The sequence below is a fragment of the Mesoplodon bidens genome, assembly GCF_964165515.1.
Source record: "Mesoplodon bidens genome assembly, chromosome: 6".
In the NCBI taxonomy this organism is placed as follows: domain Eukaryota; kingdom Metazoa; phylum Chordata; class Mammalia; order Artiodactyla; family Ziphiidae; genus Mesoplodon; species Mesoplodon bidens.
Window position 1 is genome coordinate 14,097,766 of NC_138162.1, and position 13,772 is coordinate 14,111,537.

Here is a 13,772-nt window from a genome sequence, read left to right on the forward strand (position 1 = left end):
TTCCAAAGTATCTAATGTAACCGAGTGAGCTCAGCATTGTCTGTCCCATTTTACACAGGAAAAACCAAGGAGGAGCAAGGGGAAGAGATGCCAGGTCCCAGGATAAGTTGGAGGACTTTCCAAAGTCAGAATCCAGGCGCCCAGACTTCCAGTCCTGAAATTATATTACCCACACTCAGATGCATCTCATGGCCACCTTGAAGCACATGTCCAAGGAGTAGAGTCTGGTGAACACATCCCTGAAATACCGTTGTCTGAACGTAGACCTCACCTCTTCATCCTAAATTCTAAAGTGGAGAAAAACAAACAAATAGAGAAGACAGGCTTCCTGAAACAATTAGGGTTTTGGGGTTCAGAGGGACCTGGGCTCAAATCCCAGCTCTGCCACTTAGCAGCAGGGAGACCATAAATTATTTTTACCTCTTTCAGCCTCAGTCTTCTCATCTGTAAGAGAAATGGGGATAACAGTAACACCTATGCTGAGGGTGGTTGTGAGGGTTAGATGCAGTGGTGCCTGTGATAGTACCCGGTACAAGTGTCACGTAAGGAATGTCAAACTGTGCACATCCTCTTCCTTGTGTCCTTTCTCAAGAGCTTTCATCTGCTGGATGGAAAGTTAGTTCCTTCATCTGGGAAGTGATGATGTGTAACTCAGACTCCCTCACCAGAATAGAGCTGGTTGTGCGTTAGTAGCTTTGAAATCAACACAAAGAAATCTGCTCCAGAGCTGTGAGGTCCTGAGACACCCATCCAGTCCCACCCTCTCATTTTACAGCTGTGGAAACTGAGGCCCAGAGAAGAGGAGCAGTCTGGCAAAGATCAGAGAGAGTCAGTGGCAGAACCAGGGCAGGAATCCTGACACCCCAGCTTCCCTGTTTTTGGACACACTCATCTCACTGGTCGAACTTAGCGTGGGCAAGGACTGTTGGTTCCAGGGATTCAGGGACTTCCCCTTCCCTGTGTGCCAGCTGGTTCCTGCCCACTCTCTTTCAGGCTGTTATTTTATTGCTGATTCTGGGGCTGGTTGAAGATCTGGGAATGGAAGAGGGACCATGCAGGACCATGAGCCTTGTAGCCTTCACTAAAGGTGTGTGTGTGTGTGTGTGTGTGTGTGTGTGTGTGTGTGTATGAGAGAGAGAGAGAGAGAGAGATGGGATTACCATTGACTGAGCTACTAAAGGTATCTTAGGTCATCTCCACATTGTCATAAAAACCTTGCAGGATAATATGCAAACTATTATATATAGAATGGATAAACAACAAGGTCCTACTGTATAGCACTGGGAACTATAATATTCTGTAATAAACTATATGGAAAAGAATATGAAAAAGAATGTATATATGTATATACATGTAACTGAATCACTTTGCTTGCTGTACAGCAGAAACTAACACAACATTGTAAATCAATAATTCTTCAATAAAATGGATTCAAAAAAAACCTTGCAGGATAGGTATTAGCCCTATTTTCCAGATTGATTGAATCATTCACTCAACATATATATTTAAACACCTGCTGGGTGGCAAGCGCAGTGCTAAGTGTTGGGGATATAGCCGTGAACAATTCAGAACACAGACTTTGCCCTCACCGAGCTTCCAGTCTACTGCAAAAGGGACACAGTTAAAAAAATTATATATGGAAGTATAGAACTGCAAAATGTGGTAAGCGCCACAGAGGAAAAACACAGATGGCTAAGAATACAAGAAAGGGCTTGATGTAGATTAGAGGATTAAAGAAGGCCTCTTTTGGAAAGAACGAGGAAACTGAGGCTGACGGAGGACAGGTACATCCACCCAGTCACTCATCTTTTCAAGTTACTTTCAGGCAGGACTGAGAACAGTCCTGACAGTCTGCAGAGAAAGGGTAGCAACACTGAGTGGAGAGAGGAAGGTCGATTTCACTGGCCAAGCTCTGCCAAATTACCTAGGTGTTTGGTGATTGCTATTTGCTTTAAGAAAGGCAGCCAGGGTTATGCAGAGAGCTCGGATATAGTTGGCAGGAACCACGGGTCTGGTTCCAGTTGACCGACTTATGGTACATGACCTTCGGTGAGACTTTCCTCTCTCTTGGGCTCAGTTTACTGATCTCAGGTGCGTTTGAGCCCTAACGGTAATAAAGGTTCACCAGGTGAGAGATTGGAGAGGGAGAGTCCCTGACCACTAGGCTCATAGGGATGAGCTTCTTCGTTTCAAACTAAGTGTGCAAATTACTGCTTGAGTCAGGATTCTGTAGGTAGGATTTTTCTAAAGCGAGGCAGCACCGGATTACCTGAGTTTCAACTCAAGGCGGAAGCCTTTGGGATGCCCAGACCCTAAGGTTCGGAGTCATTATTCTAGAAAAGTACACACGTGGTTAGGAACTCCGCGGGTCGCAAGAGGTGCTGGATTCCCATCTCCCGCTTAAATTAACGGCCCAAGGCCGATTCAGCCCTCAACAAAGATGGCACCTGCCCTGGCCTCGGCCCTAGTGCCCTCACTAAAAATGGCATCCTGCCTCTCTTTCCTTAAGTCTTGCTGGCGCAAGCGCTGACCCCCCGCCAACCTGCCATTAGTTAAGATGGCGCCCGCCCGCGCTGCCCGGCCCGGCCTCGGCTTCACAGCGCGCGTCTCGGTGACCCCGCCTCGTTTCCGTAGGAAGAAGCGCCGGGAAAGATGGCAGCGGCTGCGGTTTGAATTCCAGCGGCGCCGCCGGAGTCCGAACGAGACCTGGGTTGGAGGGGGCGGGGACCTGGGGAGCCGGGCGGGTCACGACCGGGGGCGGCGGGGGGGAGGGAAACCAGTGGCGACGCCGCCAGACACCAACGCCACCACCTCCTCTGTGTCCATGATGGACTCGGTGTTGGAAGAGGACGTCACTCTCCCCGGGATACGCAGCGGCTGCAGGTGCGGCCCGGCCTTTGGGGGTTCGCGGTAACCAGGCCGGGGTTCCCGCTGATGAGGGTTTGCTCCATCCGAGACTTGGGGTTTGCTGTTTGGGTGTTTGAGGGTTCTGGGCAGTATGTGGGATGGGTTTCTTGTGTTGGGGGGAATCTCTTTGGGGACCCGCCCACTGATAACTGAGTGTAGGTGGTTGGGCGGTCCCGACCTGCCCCATGCCCGCCTCTCGCATTTCGGGACATACTTTGAAGAGGAGGTGAGGGACAGGTAAAGGGTTCTCTGAAAAGGTGGGAGATGGGGACCTCTTGGAGTGTGCAATTAGTGGGGGCTGGTTGAGGGGCGGGGACCTTGAGGGTACTTGATGGTTCATGCTGGTTTGGGGATTTGCTTTCATTATGGGAGTGCAGTTGGTCTGTACAGACTTTGCCTATGGGGTCACACAGTGGCCACCAAGACTCGGGCCATGGAGTGCAGTGGTTAGGAACCTTGGCTGGAGTTGAACAGAACTGGATTCAAATCCAGCCCTTTAAACTAACTAGCTCTATGCTCTTGATAAAATGGTTTAATCTACTTTCCCATCTGTAAAAGGAGGCTGTTAGTAATATCCACCCAACGGAGTTGGGGTGAGGATCAAAAGAGAAGATGCCCAGCCAGCAATTTGCTTGGCAGGAGTAGTGCCTGGCATATAATCAGTGCTTAAAAAATGATTCGGGGGACTTCCCTGGCGGCCCAGTGGTTAAGACTCGACGACACCAATGCAGGGGGTGCGGGTTCGATCCTTGGTGGGAGAACTAAGATTCCACATGCCACGGGGCGAGGCCAAAAGATAAAAAAAGAGAAAAGAGATTCGGTGTTGTCATCATCATCATCATCATCATCAACAGTAATACAAATTGGGGAACAGTGTCTGAGAGTGGCCTCCCAATGCACCTGTCCCAAGAGGCAGTTGGAGTCCGCATTGCTGGTGCGGCAGGGGTCTCTCCTGGTAGGATGGCCTGACAAAGCCCTGCACTGCTGCAGGGTTGGGGCCCTTTGGTTGTCCTGGGTTCCTGGTTGGTGAGAGAGTAGAAGGTCTCAGAGGTGATCCCTAACTGAGAATCTGCAGTGTTTATCCAGCTCTCCTAGGGCCAGGCTGCTGCTTTTAGTCAACAGATCCTAACTGAAACAGTGACATATTATTTGTTGTGCAAATCTGGACGGTTTTAAGAGTAAAATGGGCACAATTAATTTATGCCTGAGCAGCAGGCATAAACAGGTCCTGTCTTGGGCAAACCTTGGACAAATGCTTACTCTGTTTATTGAGGACCTACTAGTTATCAGGCACAGAGCAAGGCCCTTTGCAGCTCCTGCTAATTGGATCCTAAGGTAGGATCGTCATGTCCCTTTCTCTTCATCTGTCTGCCACTGCCCCAGTATATTGCAGTATGACCTCTCATCTGGATTGTCCTGGTTTCCTGCGCACCTCTGATAGCCTTTTATACTACAGCTTCAAAGCTCTTTTTAAAATATAAATCTGATTGTCACAGTCTGCTCTTTTACATGTTTAATGCTTTTCATTGCTGTTAAGGTAAAGTCCATTATTATTCTCTCAGACAGCTTTTCACATCTCAGCACCAGTTGGCCAAGCACTTGGGTTTTGGGACCTAGACCTAACTGGGTTTCAATCCAATTCTTCCACTTAACAGTCCTGTGACCTTGGGCAAGTCACCCCCTGTGAGCCTCAGTTTTCATTATCTGTAACATGGGTGAGTCTAAAAGGGTTTAGTGTAATGTCTGACCCAGAGTAGCAGCTCAACAGAGCATCAGATATTCTCCTTTCCCTCCTCTCCCTGCCTTTGCTGGTGATCCTGGTGCTGCGTACGTTCCTGGTAACTAATCTCTTACTCACCTGCTTCATACCCTCCCTGGCTCCTCTCTGCCCTCAGGATGAAGTTCTTTAATATGGCTTCTGAGCTTTTTATACTCTGGCGCATCTACCTCACTAACCTCTGTCCTCCCTCTTCCTTCCCTGTCTCCTCCCCATGCCCGTCAGTCTTGCTGGCCGCCAAACTGTTATGAATGATCTGCCTTGTTCTTTCTTACAGCTGGGCCTGTGCACTCGCTGTCCCTGCGGGCTGGATTGCCTTCCCTCCTCCTCCCCCGCCCTTTGCCTTATTATTTTTCAGGTCTCAGTTTAGATGGTATTGCCAGGAAGTCTTCACTGATATCCCCCTATCCCCACCTGGGTCCTCTGTTCTCTAGTCCCCCCATCACTGACCTGTTCACAGCCCTCATTGACTTCACTGAATTTTCTTGGTTTTTTTGGCCACACTACGCGGCATGCAGGATCTTAGTTCCCCGACCAGGGATCGAACCCACACCTCCTGCAATGGAAGCTCAGAGTGTTAACCACTGGGCTGCCAGGGAAGTCCCATGACTTCACTGAATTTTATTAACTAGTGTGGTCCAGTCAGCATATAATTTGAGCCACGTATGTAATTTAAAACTTTCTAATAACCGCATTAAAAAAGTAAAAAGAGACTGGTGAAATTAATGTTAATAATGTTTATTTAACCCAATATTTCCATATATTATCATTCTAACTTGTGAAAAAAATTATTAATGAGATATTTTACCTTCTTTTTGATCTTACTAAGTCTTTGAAGTCCAGTATGTGTTTTACACTTACAGCCTTTCTCAACTTGAATGAGCCACATTTCAGGTGCTCAGTAAGGTCCAGGTGGCTGGTGGCTCCTGTACTGGCCACTGCAGGTATGACTGTTAACTTGTCTGTCTCCCAGATTAGAGTCTGACCTACATGAGAGCAGGGGCTGCATGTTGATCATCTTTGTAACCCGACTTCCTAATGTGGTATCTGGTTCATAGTAGGGGCTCAGTAACCATTTGTTAAATCACTGAATAAACAATGATCTGGTGGGGGGACAGTTTTATCCCCCTTTTACAGGTGAGGACACTGAGGTTCAGAGAGGTGAAATGAACGGTCTGGGATCCCACAAAAAGTACATGATCGAGCCAGGATTTGAATCCAGGCCTACAGACTCCAAAGCCTGGCTATCAGTACCATGTCTTGCCTTCCAGCCAGTTCTCTGAACCAATTCTGAGAGGATTCTGGGAGGATTTTTTGGAGCTGCTGGTGCTTGAACTGGCCGTCAAAGAGTGGCAGAAATGTCCTGAGAGAGTCACCTTCTCTGTCAGGTGGTCACAGTGGATGAGAAAAATCCCTGCAGTAAAATCTCTTTTTATGCTAACATGAGTACTCTTCTGCTTGCTAACATCCAAGCCCCAGTTTTAGAGACTAGACCAGAGTCCAGTTTGTCCTTGGACTTCTGTTAAATTAGGTCAGTGTGTGTTATTCTCTCCAAACCTGATCACCTGTGGGTGCCCCAAGAGCTCTGGCCCCTGGAGCCTCGCCTGAGCCAAGGCCCTTCATTAGGTCCTGCCTGATGGTGTTGAAAGAACCTGCACTTTGTACGCAGGATGTCTGCGTCTGCATCCTGCCTCAGCCAGTCACTAGCTGTGCTGTTTGAGTAATTCGCTTAACCCTCCTAATCCTCAGTTTCTCTTCAGTGATAATATCTGTTTTGTTGGGTGACTTTGTGGATGAAGCAAGATTGTATGTATTAAGTACCTAGCACCGACTGGGGAGTACATTAAATGTTGGCTGTTTTTGTTTTACCGTTAACCATGTTGTACTGTTTCCCGGACAAAGTCCTCTGTGCCCACACCCCTGGGTTCACCCGTTTGTTTTCATGCCCAGGATTCTGCCTCTCCCTGTGAGCTTCCTAAGGCCTGGCCCAGGCTTGTACATCTGTGGGTTCCTCAAGTACATGGCCATTAAGTGCTTGCTGCCCAGTTAGGGGCAGACCAAAAAGACATGTTTCTTATAGCTTTGTACACAGTTTGTACTTTCTCAGGCAAAGAGTGAGTGCCTTTATGGATTTTGTAGAAGGAGGTTGAGAAAGAGGATGGTGGAATGAAATTTCTGGTGAAGGCTTGAAAGCTTAATCTAAGGCCGATCTTGGACCAGAGGTACCCCTAGGCTGTGAGGTTTGAGGAGGTGCTCTCCGTTGCCAGTGTTAGCTCAGTCAGGGCAGGGAGCATGTCTGGCTTCTTCCCCACTGTATCTGCCCTAGAACTGTGTCTGGCACATGGTACAAGCTCAACAAATATTTGTTGAATAAATCAATTTTGTTCAGTCTCCGTTTGAAAAGATAAATACCGTGAATATAAGCTCCATATTTAGTAGTAAAATGCTGCTTTGTAATCACTGTGTGAAAAAGTGCACAACAGAGTGTCAACTGGTACAGTCTTCGTGGAACACAGTTTGGCGTTAAAAATGTGCCTTGTGTTTTTTTTTTTAGCAGCTTTTTAAACAGATATAAATCTGATTTATATGCCGTAAAGTTCACCCATTTGAAATATACTATTCAATGTTTTTTTTTAGTATATTTACAGAGTTGTGCAGTCATCACCATAATCTCAATTTTAGAACATTTTCATCATCCAAAAAAGGAACCCTGTGCCCATTAACATTCACTCCCTGTCTTAGCTTGGGCTGCTGTAACAAAAAAACTGTAGACTGGGTGACTTATAGACAACAGAAGTTTATTTCTCACAGTTCTAGAGACTGGAAGTCCAAGATCAGGGTGCCAGCATGGTCAGGTTCTAGTGAGGACCCTGTTCCGGGTTGCAGACTACCTATTGATACTTCTCATTGTATCCTCACATGGTGGAGAACAGAGAGAGGAAGCAAGAGCTCTGGGAACCCTTAAGGGCACTAATCCCATTCCCAAGGGTTCCACTCTCATTACCTCATCTAGACTTAACTCCCTCCCAAAGGCCCACCTCCTAATACCATCACTTGGGGGGTGGGTGGGTAGGTAGGGTTTCATCATATGAATTCTGGGGGGCCACAAACATTCAGTCTATAACATTCCACATTTCTCCTCCTTCCCCTCCCCCCAGCCCTAGGCAACCACTATCTACTTTTTGTCTATAGCTTTGCCTATTTCAGACATTTCATATAAATGGGATTTTACTATATGTGGTCTTTAGTGAGGTTCATTCATGTTGTAACATGTATTAGTACTTCATGCTTTTCTGTGCCTGAATAGTATTCCATTATATACATGTATTGATGCCATATTTTGTTTATTCATTCATTGGTTGATGACATTTGGGTTGTTTCTGCTTTTTTGGCAGTTATGAATAACGTTGCTATAAACATTTGTGTACAAGTTTTTGTGTGGACATAAATTTTTGTTTCTCTGGGAGTAGGGTTGCTGGGTCATATGGTAACTCTGTATGTTTAACTTTCTGAGGAACTGCCCAACTCTCTTCCAAAGTGGCTGCACCATCTTACATGCCCACCAGCAGTATATGAGGGTTCTTATTTCTCCATTGCCGTGTCAACACTTGTTATTGTTTGTCTTTGCTTATAGCTGTCCTTGGGGATATGACAGGGTACCTCACTGTGGTATTGATTTGCATTTCCCTAAGGACTGATGATGTTGAACATTTTTTCATGTGCTTATTAGCCTCTTGTATGTTTTCAAATCCTTTGCCCATTAAAAAAATGTGAATGTGTTTAGACCCAGCAATTCCACTTCTTGCTCTCTGACTAGAGAAATCCTCACACGTGTGCACAATGAGACCTGTATAAGGAGATCCAGCATTGTTTGTAAAAGGAACAATTTAGAAACATTGAATTACCATCAGGAGACCTGGTAAATACACATCCTTTCACAAGTGTCTTTCAGACTGTGACCCATTGGCAATTCATGAAACTGAATGTAGTAGGTTGCAACCAGAATTAAAAAAAAAAAAATTGAGTAGAACAGAATTTCAAGAATTTCAAGAATGAAGGGTAATATATTTCCTTCTATGGGTTGGGGTCAATAAAATTTGCAAACACTGCTGTACAATGCTCTGTAGGAGTTAAAAACACTGAGGTAGATCTGTTTGTACAGTCATGAAGACATCTTTAGGACACATTAGTGAAGAAACGATGCTGCATATACAATTACAAACATAGGGAAAGGTTTGGAATGTCTTGCTGACAAGCGTGGTTACCTCTTAGGAGGAGACCAAGATGGGAGTGAGTAGTCAAGGAGAACTTGAAGCTTGTCTGTCTAGTTTGTATTTATATATATTTTTCTCTCATTAAGAATACATGACATAGAGTGAAAAACAAGTTGTTGAAAGACAGACAAGACTGTACTTGGTGTAGTTGTTTTCTGAATGTGATGTCTAGTCCGTCCACGGCTCTCATAACGCTTTGTCCATGAAACGTTCCATCCTCGCTGGGCCTTGCGTGGATGGACAGTTGTTGGCTGCCATGTACAGACTCAGGAGATCGCCCCTTTTGGGTGGCGGTGGAGCGAGCTAGGAGGATGAAGTGGTTGGTGAAGCGCAGGTGAGCGTTCGTTCGTTTACCTGACACATAGTGGACAGGAAGGAGACTCTGGAAGGCCCTGCCTTGATTCATGGGGACCTCACCATAGCCCCTTGAGGAAGGCGCTGGCGGGGGCCAGGCTGGTGTAGAGGCTAAGAGCATGGGCTTTCAAATCAGGCCAGCTTGGTCTTTCAGTTTATTAACTTTCCTGGGCCTCCCTTTTCCTCATTAAAAAAAAATGGCGGGCTTCCCTGGTGGCGCAGTGGTTGAGAGTCCGCCTGCCGATGCAGGGGACATGGGTTCATGCCCCGGTCTGGGAGGATCCCACATGCCGCGGAGCGGCTGGGCCTGTGAGCCATGGCTGCTGAGCCTGCGCGTCCAGAGCCTATGCTCCGCAACGGGAGAGGCCACAACAGTGAGAGGCCCGCGTACCGCAAAAAAAAAAAAAAAAAAAAAAAAAAAGGCAACATCTAAAAACTACCACCTACCACTGAAGGGCTGCGGTGGGGAGTAGGCGGGAGGCTGCCTGTCCCTGAGCGTGGTGTCTGTTCAGTGCGGTGCCCCTGCAGGGTAGTGGTTACGCTTATGCTGTGTTTTGCATGCGAGGAAACTGGCCCTGACTATGTGCCCCATTGAGTAGGAGCTTTGGGCAGCCCGGACGCTGGTTAGCGAGTGGCAAGGACACAGAGACACCTGGATTTTGGTCTCAGCTTTACTACAACTGCTTGTGATTTTGAGCAAATATGTTCCTTCCCTTTCTGGGCCTTAGTCTCCCCCATCCATACCATGACAAAATCATGTCTAAACCCTTTTCCTTTGCTTGCCTAGTTTTGACTTCGGGTGGGGCCCCATGAAGCCTCAACTTTAGTTCTCAGGCCTAGAGTGAATGATCAGAATGGGATACGAAAAGGTGAATTCTTAAAGGTGGAGCTGTGGCTGGAACTGACTGAGACTGCGCATGACAGAGGTTCATGGCATTTAAAAAGTGGGCAGGTAAAGCCCAAATGGAAATTTGGCAGGAGCCAGGCCGGAATTGCTGCATTAAATAGTGGTTTCTTCTGAGTTGCGGTGTCAAATGTCATTTTTCAAACTTCGCTGTTTGCCTGTTGGAAATTTGCCTAAGACCAAATTCTTTGGCTTTGCCTGCCACGTGGTTTTCAACGGTGATTGATCTTGGCTTGAGTAACTGATGGGCCATTTCCTCCAATAGTAGTAAATTAATAGCTGTGGTGGAGAGAACCCCAAACTTGTGAATGTAGAGACCAGACTGTAGGCTAAGCTTGACCAATAACCTGGTGTGTGATCTTGGGCCACTGGGCCACCATCTGGAAAGGGTGGTGACCGAACTTGATTTTAATTTTTACAATTCAGTTTAGAAAATGGAGTTTGTCCTTCTAGTGATACTTATTGGAGGAAATTGAGAATTGTAGAAAATTAAAAAGGAGGAAAATATCTCTCATTTCCCTGCAAATTATGATTTTTAATATTTCAGTTGTCTTGTTATATGTATTTAAAGCCCACCTAGTTTCCAAGAAGGATTTGAGGTGTCTTTAGTGTACATGTATTTTTTTTTTCTATAATTGAAGGAGTATTCTACTTAGTGTTTTTTTTTTTTTTTTTCCAGTTATCTTCATAGCAGACACTTTTAATGTAATCATTTTCTTGATGTTGGAATTTTACGACATCCAGTTTTTGGCTTGGTTCTGATCTTGAAGGTTCATTCCAACTCCAAAGTTTGGTTGTCAGGCAAAATTGTCCTAGGAACAGAATGGATCTGAATTTAGAGGCATGGAAAGAGCAAATTGCCAAGAAGTCAAGCTGTGGTTCCATCAACTCCTAGTTTACAGCTTGGGACAGGGAAGCATTATTGGGGGTTAGACGTAAAAGGCTCGGATTCTGGACTTGGTTCTCTACTTAACTGCCATGAGACTGAGTAGACTGCTGAAATTATCTGGGCTTTAACACCTTCCTTTGAGAAATGCGTAGACCCTCAGGGAATTGGGCAGTTCTCATGATGGTAAATCTTTTGTAAGTTATAGAGCATTGTATGTTTCAAGGTGACGGCTGTTTTGCTCCCATTTGTGGGATACTCACAATATGCCAGGTACTTGCTGGACACTTGTTGTCTTATTTAATTGCCAGTTGCTGTATCAAGTAGCTGCTGTTCTCCTTTTACAGATGAAGGAAGCGAGGTTGGGAAAGGTATGTGGCAGAGCTTAGAACAGAATCCAGGGAGGCGTGTTTTGTGTTGAACCACACCTCCTATTATGGTTTAGTTTTCTGTCAGTGTCTCCAGATCCTCACTGAACCTATTTTTATAATTCAACCAGTAAAACTTCTTGAATCAGTGAGTTTTGCATTTTTGTTTGATATTCTTAAAGCATCCGAATTGGGGTCTGATTCTTGGAAGCTTAATTTTTGGTTGTGATAGGCATTTTAATAATGGTAATAATAGTAATGACACAAACACCGCTAGATGCCATTTAACGAGCACTTACTGTGGGCTGAGTGTTTATATATTGATACATTAACTCATTTAATCTTTACAGGTAGAAGGTGGTATCCCCATGTAACGAATTAACAAAGTAAGACTCAGGAACGTCAGTAGCTTATATTTGGCATGGTGCCTCTGCACCTAGCCCGTCTGGCCCACAGAACCCTTGACATGTGAATGAATGACTGACCTTACTTAGCTGTTAAGTGTTAGAGCCAGACCTCCGCCCCAAAGCCTGAGTTCTTAACCTCTGCACTGCATGCCTCACAGGTAGCTGGCTGGCTGTGACCTGATGACGGACAGTCCGTCTGATAGTCTCTGCTGTTCAAACACTGACTCTTCTTTTATCACACGTGTTCTCTCCTAGTGGCCTTGTTCCCAATTTACCAGATGACCCGGATGACATCGGCCCCATTGCTGGTTTGGGAAATGGTGGTAAGTACACAAAGTAAGATCAAGGGAAGTAGATGCGAGGCCACGAGGGCCTTCAGGCCTTGAGCCTGGGCCTGAGCTTGGATGGTTCCAGGGCCCAGAGCTAGCCTGGCATGGCTTGGTGCTCCCAGGTGGTACACAGTATTTTGTATACATATTGACCTGCTACTTAGTCCTTTCATAAACACTGGACTAGAGGAATTGATGTCCTTTGGGCCATATTTCATGAGTTTCATTTCTTGCTACCACGCTTATAGGGGTTCAGCCAGTGTTTGCTGAACTGAATGACCAGTGGAGGCTGGATGCTGAATTGGTGACTCGGTCAGGTTCGGAGGATCTGTTGGTCCCTGCTACCGAGTGGCTGGAGGCCCCTGAGGGCTGCTGTCGAAACTTCAGTGTGCAAAGGCCTTCCTGGCAGGCTGCTGGATTCCAGTTGCCCGCTGAGGCCCAGCATTCCTACACGGGCCTGCCCTTGGGAGACAAATAGTTGGTTAGACCACAGGAGACAGCGCTGAGGAAATAAGCAGTCTGCTGTGTTGAAGCTGGACCACGAGGAGACTTTCTGTTTTGCAGTTTGGGTTTTGCTAAGCGTTCTTCATAATTTTTGTTTCTGAAAAAAGTGGATGCTATCATAAGTGTCTGTGGGAAGTGCTGATAATTTGCCATGTTGGAATATCTTAGAGATATTTTGCCTTGTTCCCCGCCCCCCCTCCCCCCCACCAAATATGTGCAAAAGGAAGAAGGTTTTAGAGCAGACGACATAAGTTTCACAAGGTTTATTTCTGGAGACTGTTTTAACTTACAGGCCACCCTCAGGTTTTTCTCTAGAACCTATTAACTTTTACTTTAAACATACAATCCAGCAGTTCTGGTTTCTCTTTTTCCTGCCCAGGCAGTTAGGGGCAGAAAATTGATAGGCCTCCTCCTTAATTCAGCCCATATTATACATCTGCTTCATGCCAGGCTCTGGGCTCAGTGCTGGGATTCCGGTCATGGTTCCGATCAAGCCTAGAAGGCAGACAGCTAAAGAATTATCAGGATAGATCGCACAGTCAGTGTAACGAGCGAAGAAGTGAAAGGAGCTGTGAGGGGGGATGAGAAGGAGATTTACCCTCAGATGAAGGAGGTAGGGTGGGCCGGAGTTTCCCAAGAAGCTGAACTGGAGCCAAGACTTGAAGAATGAGTGGGACCTAGGTGGGGACACAGACACAGTTGACAGAGCACAGTCCGTCTGAGAAACAGGAAGGCAACCTGGGTGCCCTCGGTCTGGCGCACGGGGCTCTGCACAGTCCCCCGCTGCCCAGCTCCTGAGCCGCTTGTCTGCTGAATGCTGAGCGCCACGCCTGCTCCCTCCTCTGGGCCTTTTCCCTCATCTGCCTGCTGCCTGCCTGAGTATGACTCAGCTCAAGCCCACCGCCTCCTTGGCTCTCCCTAGGCTGCCTTAGGTGTGCTTTCCTCTCTGAACTGTATGTATTTCACTGCATTTCGTTTCCTCTATTCCTGTTGGCTGCTTAACAAGTACCCAGAATCAGACCCCTTCTCACCCTCCCTCCCTGGTCTAAGCCATCAGGACCT

General features: G+C 46.5%; 1 protein-coding gene across 4 annotated transcripts in view; it reads left to right on the forward strand.

Moving 5' to 3' along the window:
• Positions 1-2,745: 2,745 nt before the first annotated feature.
• Positions 2,746-13,772, forward strand: part of CDK5RAP2 (CDK5 regulatory subunit associated protein 2) — a 184,105-nt gene continuing 173,078 nt past the window's right edge. For all 4 annotated transcript variants that reach the window (XM_081236387.1, XM_081236386.1, XM_081236389.1 and 1 more), the window contains exons 1-2: positions 2,746-2,883; positions 12,133-12,200. In XM_081236387.1, coding sequence (XP_081092513.1) covers positions 2,825-2,883; positions 12,133-12,200 — 127 coding nt within the window. In that variant the 5' untranslated portion in view covers positions 2,746-2,824. The remainder of the gene's footprint in view (positions 2,884-12,132; positions 12,201-13,772) is intronic.